The sequence below is a fragment of the Echeneis naucrates genome, chromosome 16 (assembly GCF_900963305.1).
Source record: "Echeneis naucrates chromosome 16, fEcheNa1.1, whole genome shotgun sequence".
NCBI classification, from domain to species: Eukaryota; Metazoa; Chordata; class Actinopteri; order Carangiformes; family Echeneidae; genus Echeneis; species Echeneis naucrates.
In genome coordinates, this window is record NC_042526.1 from 17,042,740 (window position 1) to 17,065,619 (window position 22,880).

At 42.5% G+C, this 22,880-nt stretch overlaps 1 protein-coding gene across 4 annotated transcripts in view; it reads left to right on the top strand.

Moving 5' to 3' along the window:
• Window positions 1-22,880, top strand: part of LOC115056387 (PDZ domain-containing RING finger protein 4) — a 110,756-nt gene that overhangs the window by 75,285 nt on the left and 12,591 nt on the right. For 3 of the 4 annotated variants that reach the window (XM_029522770.1, XM_029522771.1, XM_029522772.1), the window contains 2 exons: window positions 17,062-17,315; window positions 19,934-20,036. In XM_029522770.1, coding sequence (XP_029378630.1) covers window positions 17,062-17,315; window positions 19,934-20,036 — 357 coding nt within the window. Of the gene's footprint in view, window positions 1-8,720; window positions 8,836-17,061; window positions 17,316-19,933; window positions 20,037-22,880 lie in introns of those variants that run through there. The other variant, XM_029522773.1, reaches the window with a different exon arrangement.

Genomic DNA, 22,880 nt, shown 5'->3' on the forward strand with positions numbered 1-22,880 from the left:
CGCAGCACTGCAGTCAACCCAGCACCTCCCACACAACCCAGATTCTCTCACAGTCAGGCCTTCTTCCTCACAGTCTCAACACTTGACACACTGGTGGGTGGGTGGGGAGGGGGCTCATTCAGTGCCTTGTTCTGAAAAGGTTGCGTTGGGTTTGATTGATTTAAGGCGTTTTAACATCATCGTAAAGTTTTATACTGTGTCAACCCACATTTACAATTCAGACTGCAATCACTGAGACAAGTTTATAGCTACCAGGATAATTCATACACGGCCACATCAGTTTGATTTGCTCTTAATCCAGGCGCATGCTGTGACCTGTAGCATAATCCCCTGTGGGCAGACTGGAGTAAGGATTATTGTTGTGTCTGTTTACACGTGACACAACGATGATGTTGTAGGTTTGGTATAGCTTCTGTTGTGATGGAGGTTTTGAGTTGGACATCTAAGATGAGGTGAAATTTGAGTTGGTTCCCGGCCTGGGTCCTTTCTGTGCAGTTTGCATGTTGTCCCCGTGTCTGTGTGGGTTTCCTCCCACCGTCCAAAGACATAATGTTTGGGTTAACTGGTGACTCTAAATTGACCGAAGGTGTGAATGCGAGCATGAGTGGTTGTTCGTCTGTGTTTGTCGTTGTGGGTTGGCCCTGAGATGGACTTGGCAACCTGTCCAGGGTGTACCTCGCCCGATGTGAGCCAGGATTGGCTCCAGCAGCCCGGCGACCTGGAAACGGAAAAAGCGGAAGGTAGATGGATGGCTCCACTGGGTGTTGTTTGGCTCCAACTTAGCATCTGGGTAAAAAATGTGAATATCCAGAGACAGCTTGAGTAAGAGCCCCTGCTCACAGAATATGTGACAGTGATTCAGGCATCTGACCCAGAACCCCACCCCCCCACTCCCCTTCTGTGCTCTGGAAGTATTCCAGGTACATCCATCTGGGTGGAGATGGCAAGCAGACCCCAGAACGTACTGGAGGTATTATTGTCTATATCTTTTCTGGCTTGGGGATGTGTCACGTTGTGAGAGAAAGATCCACAGGAACGGGGATTGCAGAGACAGACGTCGAGCCAGAACGACCCAGACCTGGAAGCAGAGTAGATGGAAGTACAAGCTGACATTGACTGTACACTCAAACAGCACACCTAACGGCAGAGAAACTTCGGTCTTGGTAGACGTGCAGACTGTTCGTCAGGTTGACTGCCCTGTGGGGTGAAGTGTGTGTGTGTGTGTGTGTGTGTGTGTGTGAGAGAGAGAGACGGGATAATGTCAGGGGAGCACTGAGTGGGAGTCCATTAATGTCACCGGCTCATCACCAGCTCTTGAGTGTCATCAGTTCATGTCACTTTCTCCCAGTCACATGTCAAATTTGAAGTGGGAGTGGCTGCTGTCATCACATAGATGTACTGAGATACGCTTCCTAAAATAATAATAACACCAGACAGTGAGTGTTCAGTGGCAGAAGAGCACGCTGAATTCTCAGAGCTTCAGCTCAGCAGCAAATGATCCTCTATTCAACCACTAATGAGGCCTGTGTTGTATGCAAATTATATACGCTGTAAACGTTTGAATTGAAGGTCTGATATTAACTCGAAACTGCATCTATTCTATTGTAGCATCAGTTTAACAAAGTGAATTTGATTTGGAAACAATGTTTTCCTCTGAGACGTGCCTTGGAAGTGAAGCAGCCTGAGGGAATAGCACACAAGTAATCAATACAGGAATGTCTGTTTTCAGACACTGGGTGTTTTTTAGACTGTTTTCGAATGAATCAATAGCTGAATATGTTTTGGGATAGACGGGAAATGGGGGTGGGGGTGGGGGAGGGGGCTACGTCCTCCACCTGAGGGTTGCTATTCTTCAGGGAACTGACAGACTGCTGTTTAAGAAAGAGGACAAAGAGGAAAGAGATAGCTCCCTCTTGACAGTGCTGTGTATTTCTGTCTATCTTTATAGTCCAGGTGGGGTGGGGGTGGGGGGGGGGGGGTTATGCAAGTGAGTCTTTCCTCTTTCCACAGGAAAACATCATATCATGCTTTTCAGCTCTCCACTAGATTTACCTTCTCTGGGGAGAGAGTTGTATTTCAGGAAACACTGAGACTGGAAATATCCCAGTTGCTTGGAGAAAATCTGTCACACTTACTTATTCTTTGTGCAGGAATGAGTTTGGCACACAACTGAGGGAGTTCCATTTTCTTCTCTGCCTTTGTCTGACGGGTCAACAGCCCACACCTCACTCACAGCCCCAGGTGAATCTAAAATATATAGGGCTTCTCATGCCTGAATGCGGCTACTCAAGTCTGAAGCCTGCGACTGTGGAGAAGTCCTTCGTCCTGCATGGGACAACAAAATATATTTTTACCAAAAAGCAGGGAAATTAAATGTTCAATATTAATGCACGGAAACATCAAGGGTGAAGCTGAGATTCATGTTCACGCTGGTCACCTGGGCTGTAAATAAAAGCCAGGAGTGAGGCTTATATGGGTGTTCAGCCATTGCATTGTAAAAATCTGAGATGAATTATGGCAGCAACCGTCCAAGTGATTACAAAACGTGGCTTGTCGCCAGCTCTTACAGTATGACATTTGAGTGGATTTAAAAGGTAAATGGGGAAAGAGGAATTTAACAAATCCTGGTTGTATTCTGTCTCAGCAAACTTGCTGAAACAGCATATTTAATAATGAATAAGATGTCTACTGACTGACTGTACAGGTGGGCTCCTTTGCAACTCAATAGAGACACTTCCTATACAGTATTAGCTTAAAGACAGACCATAAATTGGTGCAGCACAACTATTTCCTTGACAGCTACACCGCTGTTCATAAAATATAACACACATGAGTGCAGTTCCAAACACATCAGCCCAAAGTAATGTTCATACAGCAAACTAAAGGAAGATAAGGTACGTGTTACGGATACACATGCAAGACTTCACTTTTTCAGTTTCATGTTTCATTGGAATCAATGTCAAAATGCTTTATTTTTTCTTGTTTTTTTTTCATGCAATCTTCCCCCTAACATGATTTTTTTGAGTTTTTAAAGAAAAAGCCATCTAGCACAGGGTTAGGACATGGTGCACCCTGGGGTTGCCAGTCGGCACATAGCTAATAACATTCAAAATGGCCGCACTGCTCATACTGACTGTCTTAAATGATTCGCACGCACAACTTAATGAAGCAACTTAAATGAATTGTTACAAAAGTGTTTTGTTGTAGTGACAAGCCAAATTGCGTGCTGATCCTAAATACATATCTTGTGTGACTTAAAGCGCTTAAAGCGGTCAGGGGGCTCTGCGCTGAGCATCCCACAGTCTTTCCTCGCCCACTGCACCGTTATCCTCCTGCACTAAATGTTGCTGTTTGGCAGAAAATTAAATGCGTGAAACAGGAAGGGAGCGGGGGGGGGTGCCTAAGTGGCAGATGTGCGCATGCTTTAGCAGGTTGTCCTACTGCTACTTGGGACCAATTAGTATTTGTCATGACCGACTTCCATGCCGCCACCCATTTGTACGGTTTCCACACAGATTTCTTTTTCATCAGCAATATGGTTCATATTTTATTAGCTTCACTAATTGTCTCCATCCACAGGTCTCTGCTGCCTGTTTCCAAGTCAGAATTGTATCAGAAAATCACAGTGGAACAGACACTTTGCTCTCAAGCAGTTGCACTCATCTAATTATAAAACGCTAGGTAAATGTTGAATAGAGGCCCTGCACCAATACCCCCCCCCCCCCCCCCCCCCCCCTTCCAGCCCCCGCCCACCACCTCTTCCCTCCTCCTGCCTTCCAATTGAGAGAGCCATTTGGCCTCATTCTAGTGTTACATTGGCTCTACATGGAGTGTCAGTCCTTGCCAAGCGGCTGCCATGGTATAAATGAACCTAATCCTTGCCAACTCTGCACACCGTCCGGCAAATAAGAACAAAAGAAGAACTTCCTCTTCAGCTAAAGTGGTGTGCCATGCCCTGCTGCGGTGTCTGACTTGTCAGCCTCCCTCTTGCTTGTGGTGTCTCGTTTTGGGGCTTGTGTGTCTGTAGTGATGAGGCAGTGAGCGTGATGATGCCGTGCTATCGTCTCATTGACTAATAGCTTCAGTGTCCTTGCGCTTCACACTTGGCAGGGCTATGCCACAATTAGGCATCTGTTAGTGGTGGGAGAAAAAGAAGGAAAACAGACAATGAAAATAGGGTGAGACATTTATGAGTTGATGGAGAAACCTGTGATCTGCATTTTGATGCAAAGTCGTCAGTAGCCAAAAACTTTGGTGGCTTGAATTTTCCATGGCCTCATTTCCTTTTATGAATATTTTCCCTGCATTATTTTGTCACACGGTCCAGATGATATTTAAGAATGAATCTGTTTTGTTTTTTTTTTTTTTTTAAAGACCTGATTCCATCCAGCCTCTCTGTCCGAAAGCTTATTGTTTGCATTGACTCATTTGGTAGATGCTTCTACCCAAAGCGACCTACCGTATAAGTTCGGGACACCATTAAAGCTTTGGTGCTGTCCATATTCCAGCTGCCTCTTTTGACAAAATATTACTGGTAGTTGCTGATGCAGCAGAAATCTGTGCATTTGTTCGACCAGAGATGATGTACGGCAGTGTTTGTGCCGCCTAAATGTACCTTTAACTCTGATAGTGGGAACTTGGGCCAGAATTGAATTCCAGGGATGTCTAGCCAAAGTGCACAGAGAACAACAGAACAATAAAATAAGTGGGGCCTATGAAGGTGGTTATATGATACCATTCATCAATGGATATCATACTGTCCTTCTCCTCCTCCTCTCCAATGTTCACATTCATCTCCCGGCTTCATCCGTCATACCATATACTCTGTGCCGGGGAGGCAGAGCAGCTGTCATTTCTGTCTGGAAGTCATGTCTCCTCCCTCCACCACAGCCACAAGTGACCTGTGCCTGTTTCAGAGCCACGACAGATGACAACCCCACTGCAGCCTGTTTGGTCCAGGTGTGGTCTCTGGGCATAACATTTATTAGGATCCAAACCCGGACTGTGATTGCACTTAATAGCCAATTAAATTTTAATCTTGGGCTCACGGTTGTAGGAATAAAACCGTATTAAAAAAAACAAACAAACTGCCTTTGTGCGCAAGTAGAGTGTTGGTGTGTGTGTTTGTGCGTGTGTGGGGGGGGGCACTTCAAAAACATGCGTGTGCACATCCGTTACACAGTCGAACTATAAATCTGCGTTGGAATTAACCAGTGAACAGAGGCTGATTGCTGTAGCGGTCCCTTCACACTCTCAGGAATGAGAATAAATGAGCGGACGCTGGCATGAACAATCCTTTATTACGCTCATTAGCCAGAGGAGCCCAAGCTTTATGAAACACAGGACACCAAACACGCAGCACAGTCGCCATATACGTGGCCTACTTATGGTTCCCATGACAGTGTGAAGACCCACCCCACCAACATCACCACCCTGCACACCTCGCATACCATTACCACATTAGCAGTCTCCCATCCGTTTGCACAATCAGTGGATGCATTACAGTCGTCTGCGCTCGCCCCGTAATGTCAAAATATTTCTGAAGTGCCAGCTAATAAGCGCGTCTCTGGAGTGCCTCCACCAGCTCAATATGCTCATCGGCACATTTTTCTTTTCTCTTTCTGGAGAAACTTCAATAGGAGACAGAATCATTATTCAGGAAGTTCCCTTCATATTGCCTGTAAATCATTCCACTCATTCCTGGATGTACTCTTCAAGCAACAACAGTGCCAGGTGTTCTTAATCAAGATTGGTTTGTTTGCGAGCTTTCTTGCATACATTACAATTGCCAGGTGGACTACTTTTTTATTAATGTATTCTCCATTAAGAGCAGGGTAATGTTACAGCTCATTTACTGTGCAAAGCTTCAGGTCATATAAACCTGTTTTGACAGGTGTTTCATTACATCCAGTACAGGCTGGGCTGACACTGTTGTAATTTCTATCACAGGTTACCTAATCCCCGCTGATAGACAGCAAGGAAGGGTCTCGCTGCTCGGTGCTTTGTGCGAAGCATGGGAAACATATGTAGTCCACAACAGCTGTCCTGCAGTGATCCAATACCAGGGAATTGATCATGACGCCCCCTGACAACGTTCCATCTACTTGCTTGGTTATGGTGTTTTCAGATAATCCCTCATGGGAGCTAAAATGTAAATGAAGCAGAGCTGATTTTTTTTTTTTGTCCAGCCCATTTTTCAGCCTATTCCAGCCTATATTTCCAAAAACATCTATAAATCGCTACATCATAAGCCTAGTTGCCATGTCAAACCTCAAAAAAGCTAGCATCATGATGGATTTGTGGCTACCTAAGCATCTGTTAGCCAATCAGAGCTATAAACGAGCAAAGAATCGATTGACTTTTTTTTTTATTTTTTTATGAGATGGTAGATTCACCAAAATCTAGGATTCGACACACTCGGGACTTCTAAATGTTCCACTGTATATTTAGCCCTTATTTTCCATTTATTTATTAATATTTCTTCACAGATAATTCTAATCTAAGACCATCAAATCAGTCAACACTTGTTTGTCATGACCTGTTACACATGTGCACCAGCAGTGTTCGTGTTTGCAAGGCAAGTGAACACCGATTTCGTAGCAGAGCGGCACTCGTGGTGAAGCCACGAATCCAAACAAAAAGAAAACAAAAAGCCAATAGTATGCCTTTATAATAATTGCATTTTGGGTGTGAACTTCATTGGATAGATAGATTTATTTTATTGATCCCATCCGATGAAAGACACACTAGAGAAAGGAAAAGAAAAAAATCTTTACAGGAACAAACAAGACAAAAATATAAGGGAAAAAATGTAATTGCTTTGTACACATAGATGTTCAATAATAGTAAAGATTTTGCTGCATGTACACAAAACGTAGGGAAAAAAAATGGAAAAAAAAACAAAACAAAACTATTAAACTCTGAAAGAGAAAAGTAGCAGCAGGCCTCGGACCAGCATTATAACAGAAACATTATAAACTATACAGAGGAGACGTCAGAGTTCTTTCTGTCCTGTGTATGAGTATGTGCCTTAAAGGCTCCCATTGGACTTGGGGTGAGTTAGAAAAGTTTTTCCTCATATGAGGCATACATTTTAATTAATATTTCTAAGTATTAACTAGGTCAGTCTCAGGGTTTCGGGTCCCTCCTTGTATTTTGAGCTGACATACAGAGCTACTGTATTTTTCATCAAATATACAGTAGCTCTTCTGAGTGTCATTTCTGTTTCCACTGTTCCAACTGTGCAATCAGGACACAGTGGGAAGCACCGAATTGCGTCCAATTTCCTCTCACTTCCCTTTGTTTATCAACTCAGAACCTGCCAAGGATGGAGACTCACGTGGGCTGAGAGAAAAACCACATACATCGAATCTCCCAACCTCTTGCCGGCACGTTTGCTGTGCCATGAACAACACCATGGGGAGCCTTGGAGTAGATTGATTACACTTGTGATCACTCCGCTAAGATAATGTCCTTCCTTTTAATCATGTGTTGTTCCTCTGCTCTTCACAAGACTAAGATTATCATCAGCAACTTCATCACTGTCTCATTGTAAATGCTGTCCTAATTGGACAGCTCAGCCTTTCATTGGAAGTTTTGATCTTATTTAATACTGTGTGTCCTTCAGCTGGTAGCACTTTTGGGCTGGTCTGCTTTTTTTTTTTAAACTGACTCTGTTTCATCTGCTCTATACGCTGTTCCCTTGTTCACAGCAAACAAGTAAAACGCATTGTCTTTATTCAAAGGTTTGGGCTTTTATGCCTTTTTATTTTTACTCAGTAATTGGCAGAGAGACTGAAAGGAAACAGGAATGACCTGCAGCCAAGGTCTCTGGCCAGGTTCCAACCATGGATGCTGTGCTTACATGGCATACGCTCTAAGCCATTCCTGTTTAAAAGATTTCCACTGATGGACTGCAATTTTAGCTGCTGGTCAAACATAATTACTTTTAAAACTGCTCTTTGCAAAATCTGGGTTTTCTGTATTTGCAGGACGTCAGTTTTGAGCCCTGTGGTGTCGAGCTTTCCTGAGTGCTCTGAAGTCAATTACCTCAATATTTACTCTTTGGGCGCTGGAGAGGCCTTATAATCCTATGACTCCATAAACCTGACATTTTCCAAAAAAAAAAAAAAAAAAGGCAAACTAAACACCACCCATTTGCTTGCGACACATCCACTTAGCTTCGTTTTGTCTGAAATATTTTGACTGCTTGAAATAAAGTAAGGAAGCCCATGCTGAAAACAAAGCTTTAATGAGAGTTCAACCCTTGCAGCCTCAGGCTATCATGAGTAATCCTGTCCTTTTGTTCGCTATGACGTTGACAAAATTGACCAAACCTGCTCTCAGAAGCGGTCTTGATTTTTAGCTGTCCACTCTCTGGTCAGGTCCTTTGTGGCGGTTGACATTTGTGATGGGACACTAATTGCTTTATTTGCCTTTGAGGAAAGTGACGTGAAAGTCAGAAGAGCAGCTTTGGGGCCTAAGACCCTTACAATCACATGCAGTAATTGTTCAATGGATGTTTTCTGCAGCAAGTACAATGGACAGGAAGATAAACACAACTTGTACCTGTTTGTTCTCTTCTTCTATGCCCCCCCTCCCTCCTTTCTACCCTTCCTTAACACCCCCACCTGAACTGGCTCCAAGTTAATGGCTAACAGACTGATCAGTGGCCAACTGCAGGGGTCCTGACTGACCTTTCAAACCCTCCCAGTTCATTATTTGCGCTGTCAAACCTCCACGTACCACCGTCTGACCTACACTCTCATTCCAACCCAGCGACCATGTGACAGCCTCACAGACAAGGAGCCAGTTGGAGGAGGGCGGGATGGGGGGGTAGGACATAACGTCTTTGTTGTCATCATGACTGTGTCTGGAATTATGTAAATAGTGCTTATCCAGTGTTAATTGCCTCTGCTGCTAGGATGAGCATATTAAATGTGAAGGAAACAATTTACCACTTTCAAAGTCTCTCCAGGCCACCGTGAATAAGACTGAACCTGGCATGCAGGGGCTTTGTTCGTGCCATCTGCTACCTGTGTACTCTCATCTGCTCTGTAAAACTTTATGGGAAACAACAGATAATAAAAACTAAAAAAAAAAAAAAAAATCTTATTCATTATAGTTTGAGTGGGGGGGGGGGGCGGTTGTTGTTGTTTGTTTTGTTTTGGAAACACTGTACTTGCAAGTTAATTGCTGGGATCTTGAGAGTGTGGTGATATTGTCTACAAAGTAAGACCGAGCAAGAACACCAAGCAGAACTGCTCCAAAGCTGTTACCACAGTTGTTGCACAGGCAGTTTGACATGCCAGGTAATGCGGGGTGCCCTGTGACAAACTATTTCAAGGGTAACTAGTCAGCCAATTGGGAACAGCTGTAGCTTTATAATTAAAGGACAAATATGAGAACGGTAGCAGTCCTTTCCCAGATGACCTCATCCTCGTCCTGATGTGTTTACATCCTGTCTAATTCTACACATGGTCGTATCTGTTGTCCCCTCAGACATGGACAGATTGATCGATGTTGGTGCATTAGCAGACGTTAGCTGTTGCTTTGGTGGATGCAGTGTTATCTTTGGTAGCAGATATGTTGACAAACTAAAACCTAAGTTGCAACAATGTATGTTTCTTTGGCATTGAAATCGGCTGCAGGCACAACACTGCTGCAAGCAAGAAAAAGACTGTGGGCGAAGTACGCTGGTCGCAGTTTTGTACGTTAATATCATGTTTTGTGAATTTTGCGAATGTTGTAAATACTGATACGAGACACTGTCCTGTGTGTGTGTCCCCCCCCCCCCCACTGGCTTGCTCGCAGCACATAAAGAGATGTTCCATGACAGTGCCCTCTTTATTTTCTTCAGTCAGCATATGGATGGCACCATTACTCCTTACAACCGCTTTTCACGCCAGCCAGGCCATTTTGCTGATCTGTGCAGCACATAGCGCCATCCAACTGTTCCCCATCTCCCGATCCTCTCCGGTCCCCCAAACCAATTACCAGTTATCACCGAGGAGGAGGTCGTTCATCCATTAGTTATTCATCCACCCAAGTGCTGCTTTTACTCTAATTTGATTTCACTCTCCGTTTTACATTAAAACTCACTGCAAGATGGCAAGATTTTAAAGTTAAGCACAGAGATTAACTGTGCATCTCTAAATCCCTTTAACAAATATACCCTGCATGTACCATTAACCTTGAACAAGCTGATTAACTTAGCACTCGGCTTCTCTCATCAGTCCCAAATCATATTTTAAATCCACTGCTGAATTTCCTAATCCGACCAAAATAGGATGGTACAATTATCTCGCACTCAGCTGTAATGTGTGAGTGATGAAGATGGAATGCCATATTGATATAATTTAATGGGAAAGTTATCAAAAGCAGGACAAGGGGATGGCGTGGATATTATTACCCACTGCATCCGACAAATTGGACCAAGTACAATGAGATCAGATGAAATGTGTACCCGACAATCTTTCATATAGAGCTCTGTAAACACAGTGTGTGTGCCTGCCTCTGTCATATCTGCCTTGTCTGTGTACACACTTGTCTCCGTCACTGTTTGAGTATTGCTTGGTTGGAAAAGCCATCTCAGCTTTCACTGGAGGTATTTCATGAACGCAACAATTTTGACCCACAGCTAGTGTTGGGAGGGTTACTTTGTGCTTTTAAAAATTTGATCAATTCCGTCACATCGCATTACAACAACTGAATGGCAGCGTGTAATTAGTTCCGTTGCTGGTTACCTCACTTTCATTACTCCGGCCCAGCAACATTTAAGGTGCCTTTCAATAGCCACAAAGTGTCTGCACCCACATGCCACATGTTGCGTGTTTCAGATGGTTAGAAATGGAAAATAACACATCATAATTTAACAGGCAGCCACCTACATTCTGAATATATGCGTAAACAGTTAGTTTAATGTTAATTCCCATTTGCAGCATGCACCCCCCCACAAACACAGACCTCACGGTGAAGCCATTAAACGCAACTTACACCTCAAATTATTCCCAGTCACTCAACAAATCCACTAATGAAGAACACACAGCATGTACATAAAAAAACTTTCGAATTACTGAGAGGTGTATTTATTCTCTTAAGCCCTCTCCAACACTTAAAGGGGCACTATCCCAGGTATGAGACATTACTGATACGATTTAACAGTTTGCACGTTCATTAGCAGCCTACTCTCTATCCGCTGTGTGTGTGTGTGTGCGTGTGTGTAGTCTTAGTGCATGAGAAAACACCACGCCAGTTGTGTGTCAATGCGTCAGTCTGCACAGTGAGGGGAAACTTGACTGCCAGTGGAAAAGCGGTCAGTCGGGTTGTATTACAACACCCACTTATACCTGTTAATAATTGGAGGCCAGACAGTAAATTCGCCCCTAATTGTTAACTCTAGCTGTAAGCCATTGCTGAATTTTTAATTATTGTGTGCAATATGGCTTTCCAAAAAGGTAATTGTATAACTGGCTTTCTTATTTACTGAGTGATTGACTTACTTGCTCCCCACAAAACAGCAGACAAGGACATATGTAAAGGAGGAAATAGGAACGAATGCTCCACTCTCACCTACTCTGCTTCTTAAAATGTTTGACATTGAGTGTGACTAAAGCTCTCTCCTTTGTCCTTTGTATAACAGTTGTCCTTGTGCTGACGATTACTGCAAGAGATTGGATAATAAATGCGAGTAAAAGACCGACAATGAATTTTAGGGTAGCTTGAAGGAGATGATGCACTTTGCCGGAGTTGCGCAATAAAGGGAGTACTCCAAACAAGACCGGTGATCAGAGAGGAAAATGGGCAGAATTGATCAAATGGTCCACGGGTGTAAAACCTCAGCAGCGTTGTGTTGGGCCTTTTTAATGTAAAAAAAAAAAAAAAAGCCCAGGGGCCTTGTGCGGTGTGTTTTATGTGGTTGGAAGGGGTAGAGGAAACCTATACATGGTTTCATGTAGAGATGTTGACGCGATTGTCAGATTTCCCCAGTGGCATCCTCCCTTTCTCAGCTTCCTGTCACCGGAGCATTGTTTGAGTCGCTCAGACAGTTGCGCTGACTGTCTGAGAGTGATTTATGCACTCATAAGGGCTGTAGTGTAGCAGATCTTGGCCCGTATTTTCTTCTGTCACTTATTATTGAAATGAGACATTTAGGTGTTAAAAGGAACCCATATCCTTCCAGCATTTACAATTACCTTTGGGAGTGTTTACTTCCACTTCTCTGCTGAATGTTTATGCTCTTGCTTGTATTTCCTTTATTTTTTCATTAATTTTCTACCATTCGTCTGTTTCTGGGTTGCGGGGAGTGCTGGAGTCAGTCTCAGCTCACACTGGGTGAGGGCGGGGCCACCCTGGACAGGTCACCAGTCCATCACAGGGCCAACACACAGAGACAGACAGAGACCAAAAAACCACTCACACTCAGACCTACGGACAATTTAGAGTCACCAGTTAACCCAAACATGATGTCTTGGATGGTGGGAGGAAACTGGAGTACCCAGAGGAAAACCACACAGGCAAGAGAAGAGGAACTCTGCACAGAAAAGGAACCACTTCTTTTTGTTGGGCAATCATAGCAGCAAATTTTAGTTTGACATTATCAGACACTAATTTGGTTGTACTTTGAGAAATATCGATGACATAGCTAAGTGACCAAAATTGTCACTTGTACTGTAATTATTTCGAAGACTGAAGTATTTTCTGTCCTATGAGCACTCAGTGGTTGACAATTAGCAGCCCCCACCAGCCACCCCCCTAATGCATTTCCACCAAAACCAAAACTGTCACCATCCCCAATCTCCTCCAACTCTTATGTCACGGCTCCACGCAGCTGACGGCGCCTTAATGCTGAGCAATCAACTTGTTGTCTCCTCAAAAATGAGAAGGTGGAATGGAAGTGTAAAAATCGGCTGCAAGCCCAACACTCCCGAGGCCAGATGACCTACATTTTAGATTTTCTCCATCTGCCTGCATATGCTTAACACCCCATAGGCTGCCACTCAAACAGCAGGTGACAACACACAGGAGACATACACTCAAAGGAAACTTAGTGCATGTACATATGTTAAGCAACAACCCAAGGTGGTTTAGTGTGATGCTAAAAGTCTTGTTTATTTATCACTGTAGCTGATGTTGAAACAATGACCTTGAATATGAAACCCGAAGCTTCATCCTTCATCCAGCGTAAACCCGATAAAACTGAAAACAAAAACAATTCATTAAGATTCCGAGTGTTGCGTGCAAGTCATAAAGCAATGTGTACAGTTAATTCTAAAGCATAAAAAAGCTAATGGTCTATTAGAGCCTCCTGCCTGCGGCTGTCTTTTCTCCTTGCAGAAGAGGTACATCAATCACTATCTATAATCCCCTGCAAGCTGCCTGCAGTGTCTTTACCTCCCACCACAGACACAGTCCCTCGGCAGATGCAGCATTACACATGGCTGAAGTTGACATCTTAACAGATAAACTGGCCACACTTTACTACCACTGTCACTACATTCTGCCTTCAGTCCTTGGAAATATTGATGGGAAGCAGCAGTCGATGAGACAAAAGCAATGACGGAGAAGACGCCTGAGGAGTCCAGCCAAGATGCTTCGTGCTTGTACTTTCTTGCTTGTCCTCATACCTGGAGGGTAAATGATAAGATGGGATGCACATGAGAGAACCTTTGAGAGTGTACTATTCTGTAGGATCCCAATTGTAAAACCAGTGACTTTCAGTTAAGTGAAGTGTTCAAGTAAGTGTGTTTGTGTTCCCGAAAAGGCTCAGAACAGCTTAAAGTGACATGAGATATTTACTGAAGTGGAGAGTTAATGCACTCAGCTGCGTCACAAGAACACAATTTCTGAATGTCTTTGTCAATATGGGGTTCTGCCACAGAGAAAACGAAGGAAAAAGAAAGAGGCTTCATCTTTTTGTCACACTCCACTAAGCAGGTTTACAGCGTTTGTTGTGAGAAAGCCGCTGGTTGTCACAGGGGCTCTGAATGAAAACACATTTCTCCCTTGGCCACAGCTGTGACATATCCATATGCAAACAGTCAGCAGATGGGTCTTGGTCCAGCTCCTCCATTCCAGCACCCTTTTCCGTCCAACTTCACATTTACCTGATCATTTCTCGGCTCCATTGTCTAACAAATTATCTTTTTTGAGTAATCTGTGTTGTTTTGCTCCAGACCAATAAGATAATTCATGTTGACTCAGTGCATATGGAGCCATTTTGGCCATGACGTGTGTGCTGAATTGCCTTGGACTTGATAAACACTGCAGCTGCTAAATAATTTGTTGCAAACAGATTTTGTTTACCAGCATGTGTTTATGAGTGAGTATGTGTTTGCATACTTTGCATTGCACTTGAAGGAGATAGTTTACGCTGGTATAACCACACTGATATATCTGCGATCAAACTTTAAGAGGCCACAGCCTGTTCTGAGAGGAGGCATTGGATTTACGTTTAATTAGGAATTCAGGAAGTTTGCCATTTAATAAAATAAAAAAAAGAAAGAAAAGCGAGTATAAAGTCACCTTCATCACGCCAGCTTATAATGCATTTTCAGAGAGGAAAGCTGTTGCAAGACATCTCAAGGACTGTGCTGAAGGCAGATCTTCACTGAGAATATCTACGAAGCTTCAGCCAGCCAGGCTTATGGAAGCCCTTCCCATCTGTCAAGCACACAACTAACTGAGGCAGTGTGCTTAGCTGGATAGAAATCAGCCAAAGGGACACAAAAGGGATGGCAAAGTCCCCCATGCAGGAGTTAAGGCTACTTAATATTCCTGCGTTGATTGGGAATTAATTGTTCCATCTGGCTCTCATGAAAACTAGTGATGAGAATAGAAAAACAACACTCCCTCCTCTTTTTCCTGACGCGTTTCCTCTTGTTTCATTATGCTCATGGAGTATGGCTAGCAAGTGGTGAGGGTTGGAGGAGGAGGAGGAGTTAGTTAGTGCTGGACAGGCTGTACCAGAGGGAGAGCTGGGAAATTTATTCATTTTTCTCCCGGACTGTCATACGCCATAGGCTGCCTCATTTGTCTGCTCCAACTCCTTTGTCTCCACCAGGCTCCCTGTTCCAGGATTAGGCTGCAGAGCAGGACGCAGGCAGGGACACAAGAGAGAGGGAGAAAGGGAGTAAGGCAGGGAGAGAGTTAAAGGTACTATACAAGCTAATTATAATAGCACTCCATGTTTTTTTAATATGCTGTTTAAAACCCTAATGTACATGCAGCAGTATGTAATAACTGCTGACTGGCCAAAAACCAATGGAAGCAGGTGTGAGCGAAGGAGAAATGAGGGAAGGTGGAAATTGCCCTGCAGTTCCATAGGAGTGGTGTTGACCCAGTTTATCTCCCACTCAGGTGATTAATGCACCATCGCTACAAACAAAGGTCACATCAGGAGGCAGGGGAGCTGGCCAGAGCACAACAAGAGCTAAGGGAGTTATATATGGCTACTGTTGAGGCTAAGAAAATAAGTTGTTTGTTGTTTTGTGGGGCATCACTCATTCTCTAGGGATACACACACACCAACACACAGAGGAGTGAGAGTAACACACTATTTGGGCTATACCATTATTACATTATAAATATTTTTCATATTTTCTGGTAGCCAGCAATGATGTTGGCTGTGTGGAAGTCTAAAATTGCAGACTAAATTAAAGCAGCACTCCACTGATTTCAAATGACTTTTACTTCAATGCCTTTTGTGTTGCTTCTGCAGGCAGCTACGTATGCAGCTATTGAGTGTTTGGGGGCATTTTCTCTGCCTGTACTTTGTTGGCTTTAATGAATCAATTTATCTCGATCATCATCATCAGAATATAACTGTTTATTAGCAGCCTACTTACAACTGACACTGGTCAGAATGTTTCATTCATTAGAAAAAATAAAACACATCTGAGTTGTGGAGAGTTAGTGGTAAAAATGTCCAAGGTTGAAAATATCAGGGAGCTTCGCTGGTGTTTTTAATGTTCATTTAGAAAAACACAGCCAGAGCTATTTGAAACTGTTGACTCCTCGTGAATTTGGGTCATTTTGTTTGTTGGAAGTAGGCCTTTTCTTTTCTTTTCTTTTTTAAATCTACCTCATTGTTGCGTTTTAAAAAGGTTGTGATTCGAACTCTGAAACATCAGACACAGCTTCTGTATTTTTCCATCTCTTAGAAATGTGAATATAAATGCTCTCTTTTGCTCTTCTAGTTATCATTTTAACCGGTTTCAGTTTGCCTTGTGAGAAATATTTATTTATTTATTTTTTATTCTCCAAGTGTAATTATGCTGTGCCTTTTCTCTTTTCTTTCTTTCGGCACTTATCTAAATTATAATCTCTGGTTTCAGCGTATATAGCAAAAGCACATTCCAAGGTATTGCACTGCCATGGCTTCTTTTCCCGAGAAAGTAACAGTGCTAAACGAAGCAATAATTTTCCTCATATGTGCCAGCTGTAATGAAAGTGGTTTACAATCTGCCAGAAAATCCAGTTCATTTTGTGAAGATGAAATCGAAGATGGACTGAGTGAACATGGGCCATTTGGGCTTTGGGCTTTGATCTAACATTCTGAAAATGTTGCATCAAACTGAAATTTTGTATTTATGTTTTGCAGTGTTATATTCATTAAGATTTCTTTTTGATTTGCAGTCAGGAGGACGCTCTAGAGGGAAAAAAAATAACTACAATTACAATTTCTGTCTTATTGCATTAAGCCCAAGCTAAGCAGTCAAGTGCAGAAAATGACTATGGGGGTTGTATTTTATTACATTTTAATTATGGCATTAGTTTTAAAACTACAGAATGTGAATGTAAATTAGCGAGTTCTACATGCACTTCTGACGCCAAGACTAGTCTGTCTTTTCTTCATGGAAAGAGCATAAGCGTACTGCTAGCTGTGCCTCTGATTCCCTCTTGACTTTTAGTCAAATGTCACTTCACCATAAAACCAGTTCTTCCAGTCTGCCCGTTCAGGTTTATCTGGACAAGTTTCTTCAAAGAAAACTTTCAACAAAAAATAAGAGAGAGAAAGATTTTCACGTCAATCCCAAAATTGTTTTCATGCTTTTTTCTCAGGTGAATGGAAAGGAGTTGTCCAAGTCCAGCCATGAGGAGACTGTGGAGGCCTTTCGCACTGCCAAGGACCCCGTTGTGGTGCAGGTCATCAGGCGGACCCCCAGCGGCCGCCCCCATGGCCCCCCTCAGGAAATCCATGTGGTGGATGTGTGCACTCAGACAGACATCACCTTTGAACACATCATGGCGTTGGCAAAGCTGCGGCCTTCAACCCCTCCCGTGCCTGACGTCTGTCCCTTTCTGCTCTCTGACAGGTCAGTGCGAAAGGAAATTTAGTCTTGTCACACGGAGTCACACGTAGTCCAGTTTTTGTTGGTCGATTAAATTTGACTCAGAGCAAAGTACATAGCTTAAGCAAATTTGAGGTTTGATAGAATTTTTATCAACTTGAAGTTATTAGAAATTATTTTGGTTCAGTGCGATGCAAATTCTGTTTGTTGCGCCTTTGTTTTGACTTTGGCTGAGACTGATGCTAATTACAAAGGGGGAAAAAATGAGTGTCCTGTCTTATTGAGCTGTGAGGCAGAAATATCAGTGTTTAGTGAATTAGCATTAGCACCACAAGTATGCAAGACATAAAATATAAATGAAGCATCAAAGAATGGATAAGTTGAGAGCATTAAAACAGATTACACACATTCATTTTAATGTTCTGGATAAGGCCTTTGTTTGAATGTATCACTAATTATGAAAAAAGAGAGACTAAATTCAAACGATTAAAAAAACTGACTTTGATGCTTAAGTGACTTTGATTATGCGAGCATTTGGATGTGTCAGGTTATGGAAATCTTCATCCCTTCATCACTTGAATTTCGGATGAAGAAAACACATGCTTACAGATATATCACATGAGCAGCTCGCACATACCTCCTGTACACCGTGATGGTCATAAATCAACCGGAAAATTATTATATTTGTTGAGCTCACAGGTCTATTATTTTAGAAGCAATGAAACGTTATAGCTGGATGACTTGTATGTAAAATAGCTAAAAACACACTAGGTACAATCACTACAGGCGTAAACACACCGATGACTCTATGCGGGGTAGAACACTATCTCAAAATCTACATAAAATGATGTACCACAAAAACTAGAAAAAGAATTGAGAGTTTATTGAGAGTTTAAAGTATTGACAAGAGGTTTTCCTGGAAGAGAACAAAAGAAACACGATTCATTATTTCCTCTTCTGGTGCTTCAGTTTATATTCTGCTCATCTCAAAGGAAAAGTAAACTCTGAAGAAGAAAAAGTTTAGCATAAAGGAAGATCTGGAGTTTGCCTCTTGGGAATGAAACAATGAAACAATAGCAGTGCAAGACCTTTATAGCGCAGCGTCGGGATGTTGCAACTATTTTTGTGGAAAACCGAGTTCAGTACTGTAGATAATTAATTCTAACAATGATAAACATGCTGAATTCTGTGAGTCTCTGTTGTCATTTGTAACCAGAGACTTGTTTAATCATTCATGCTTCATCTCTATTGCTCATTATCATTGTGAACATAAAAAATTAAAATGTGTGTCATTGTCAGTGCTGGGCGGCACCATGGCATAGTTGTTAGCGCTGTTGCCCCAGAATAAGTAGGTTGTGGGTTCAGTTCTTGTTTCTGAATAGACTTTGCACGTGTTCTTCCTCCGGGGACTCCGGTTTCCTCCCACTGTCCAAAGACATCACGTTTAGGCTAACTGGTGACTCTAAATTGTCCGTAGGTCTGAGTGGTTGTTGGCCTCTGTCTGTCTCTGTGTGTTGGCCCGGTGATGGACTGACGACCTGTCCAGGGTGTACCTCACCCAGTGTGAGCTGGGATTGGCTCCAGAACCCCCCAGAACCTGGAAACGGATAAAGGATAGAAGATAAATGAAGGAATGAATGAACGAATAGCACAATAGTTATAAAGCACTGTGGAGAACACGAGCTGATCAGATTCATTGCCACATATATGTATCTTAGAATATCACTACAGTTCCCCACAGGGCCTTCCCGCCATAATCGGAGCTGCTTGGCGTATCCATTTTGGCTCATGGAAGGTTTACAAGGTGATTAAAGCAAATAGGCTCGTAAAAAAGACTAGGCAACACAGAACAACGCGTGCTCCTGGACTACTTATAGCCCTGGGGCCAAAGCCAAATGTGATCAATGTGTCACATAAAACCCACATTTTCTTATTTTCATCTGAGATCAGGTGCACAATTCAATATACAACGGATTTTATAGACATAACAAAAGTTTGTCACTTTTCAGGCTAGACTGTAAAAACTGTAATTGTATTCTTTGCTCCCACTGCCAAATTTTGTCATATGTATAATAGTAGGGCATCAAAGTATAAAGCAGTCTGATGTTTACTTGTCTGGTTTTGTGACTGTAATATTGTTTCGAGACAGTTTTACCGTGCCTGGTAATCTTAGAGTCAGACAGCCCCTGAACACATCATTCAATATGCTTAACAGTGTCTTTTTGAAGTTTTTGTCCACAGTGATTATCTTGTGTGGCGCCGAAGCCGTGCATCTTGTTAGGTCGACAATGCTGTTTTGTTCAGTGACTGAGGGAAGCATAGTAGAGTAACACTGTACAATGTGGGGGGTTTTCTCTGTCAAGGGTAGGAAGCAAATTATGCGGATATGCTGTTATTAAAAAGGGGCTGTACTTTTATCACACACACTCCAGCGGGAGTGAAAGCTCTTGACAAATTCTTTATTCTTCTGATTCCCACAAAGACAAAGGCAAGGAAATCCTGTCACTTCGGGTATTGAACACGTTTAAAAGAAAATGAGGAGACGGATCTTGCTCACGCCCCCCTGCCTCTGCCCCCCCCCCCCCTTCCCTGCCTGTCTGTCGTTCCCTCTCTTTCTTCCTCTCCCTGTCTCCCCTTGATAGCTGTCATTCTCTTCATACAATGGAGCAGGATTACTATGATGGGATGGACTATCTCTCCCCCGTTCCAGCTGATGGAGAGAGGACGGAGGAGTTTGAGTACGAGGTAAGCATCGGCCGACATCAACGGAAACTACAGCCTGAGATATTATTATTGGCTCATTTTGTCTTACCATGAGCAGATGTGTTGGCAGTTAACTAACAAGACGTTACAGTACATATTAAGCTCATAGCTCCTACAAAGCTTCGGTAATCTTGAACAATGACCTCTGAGAGTGCTGATGACGAGTTAGAAAACTTTTCAGCATTGAGGCTGCATATCAGTAGTCTTTGCTGATGAACTAACAGCGACCAGAAGTTGACTGTGTTGATTTCAAGCTACTTGCATGAGTCCTGACAAATATTTGCAAAACGTGGTTTTCAACATGTCCTCCAAACCGATCGTGGTTTTCGCCACCGAAACTGGAATATTTGTCCAACAAAGTATTATCTAACCCAATCAAAGGACTGAAACAATGTGCCAAACACAGATTGGTCTGTATCAGTGTGCACTTGGTCCCTGTTCCTTGGTTTGAAAATATGGTCGGTCACGCTTAGAGTCACGAAAAGGCTCAAAATATGGTACAGGATTGTACATAAAAACACAAACACACAGCTAACCCCTGCAAAAAAATGGACACACTTGATTTTTAATGATGCACATGAATTAGTGGAGGGGCACTAATCGATCTACAGGCCAATCCCATACAGACAGTAGAGACAGATGATCAGCCACACAGCAGAAACCTTAAAAAAAGAGTAAGTGTACCTCTTCTGAGAAAGGTGGGTCTGTGTTTTTATTTTTCTTTATTTTTGTTTTGTTTGTTTTTTCCCAAAGGGTGAAAAAAGTAGAGTAGGGGGGAAAAAAAACAGCTTACTGTGTTACCTGAGATCTGCTAATTGTTTTCATAACTAAGGAAGAAAACTCTTTCTTTACTCCTCACTGGTATATAAGTAACAGAGTAACGTTGAAGAGGTAATGATTCCAAGGCTGTTGAGCTCTGACACACGCACTGATTCAACTGTGACAGGCTCTCTCTGGTTTGGTCCAATATTCTTTATTTGTGAGTCAATGACGTGCAAGCATATAGCCAGGGAGGGCTCTGAGAGATCTGATGTATGATTGCTCCTCCTCCCCTCTCTCTTATTTGTTTCATTTGAATTTGTTCTGAATGCTTCCACCCACTGAGCTTTGGCTGTTTCCTCACATCCTAAAGAGATTTGTGCACCCAGTTGAATCGTAGTGGCTCCAGTGTCAATCCAAATAAATATAATGTATGAAAGTCTCTCTTTATGCCTCATTGCCATTAACAAATCCCATTATACTGTGTATGCTTTGTAGTTTGTGCCCCCTTTTCTTTTTTGTTTGTTTGTTTGTTTTAATGCCCAGGGGGCTAGATACCCACTAATCCAGCCTCACTTACTGTATGTCAACTGAAAACGATATGAAGGGGATGTAGGTAAAAGCTGAAAAGCCACTTTCAGGGTCGACCTGATCCCTCGCTCCCTGCTGAAAGAGAAATGAGAGCCAAGGAAAGACATTTCTTTAAATTACCTTTGTTAGATGAAAAAGCACAGTGGGTGGGAGAGCAGTGCGCCATCACATCTCAGAGAAACCATCTAAATCTAATTCACCTTTCTAATACACCAGGACATAGATGTTTGTGTTGGGGTAATCAACATGTGAGACTCCTGGAGTACAGTACAGTGGCTGATGAGGAGTAGAGATGCCAGATGCATCTGAAATATATAATATATATAATATATTTATAAGATCTGTGGTTGCATTGTTTCGGGATGTGTGGATACATCACATACTGTTATTATAGATTTTTATATTCCATATTAGTATATTTAACTCCATCCACTCAGACTACTCCTTCATCAACTTCTGTGGAATTTTCACTTTCACTGAAACGTCAGTAGAGACATCAAACGACTCTCAAACACCTGCAGAGTTTGCACATTAATTAGCACAATAAGTGTGCCGACATGCACATCACTGTTTTAACCAATACCCATACATGAGCAATGTAAGATAACGATTGAAGCGATTGCTAAACGCGTAATGTGATGTGAAAGGCGTCACTTTTACTGATGCTGGCAGTACAACAAGGAGCATTGCTCTGGCTTTTGCTCTTAAAAAATAAAACGTTGTTAAAACAAGTCAAATTCGGCGGGGTGTGTGTTGGTGTGGGGGTGTTTGGTTGCAGGTATGACACGAAATGAAAAAACAAAGGTTGGAAGAGGCCAAAAGACTGGAACACTTAATTGTTTGTTTCAGGCCACCAGTGGAAACACCTTTTGACATGCGTTACGGTAGAGCAGTAACAGTGTGGGCTGTGCATATTGATTGATGTGTTGCAGTTGAGCCCAGTTAAACTGCTGCATTGCCCTGTATTATTTCACCGGTGCCTGATGTGTTTGCACCCCGGCTGTGAGATCAGACCAGTCTCATTCAAATGAAAATTTTTCATGCAAGAGGAAAATCGGTCTGAATGCGGCCTGTCTGTTTTGATTCAGTCTTAAGACTGTTATTAACCCCATTTCCAGCCCCAGCAGGCAGCTGTTCTCAATGAGACAGGTCTGATGGACCCACAGCACACACAATGGCAGTCAAAGTTTAGAAACTGGTTGGTGTACATGGGGCATTTAATGATATTAAAGATAATTAAATAATGATAATTAAAGATATTTAAGAATATATTAAAGTTTATATATATTCTTTTGGTCCCAGGTTGGTGATGGCATTTTATGTCAAACTTATTTCTTAAAAATCATTTCAATGAAAGAGTATTTCTGTTTTGGAGCAGGAGATAAAAGAAAGCCTGTTAATGCAGCTCCATTTCTGCTGGAAACCTAATATGTTTTCATGATGTGGACACTCAAGATAGACTTAACAAGGATTTTG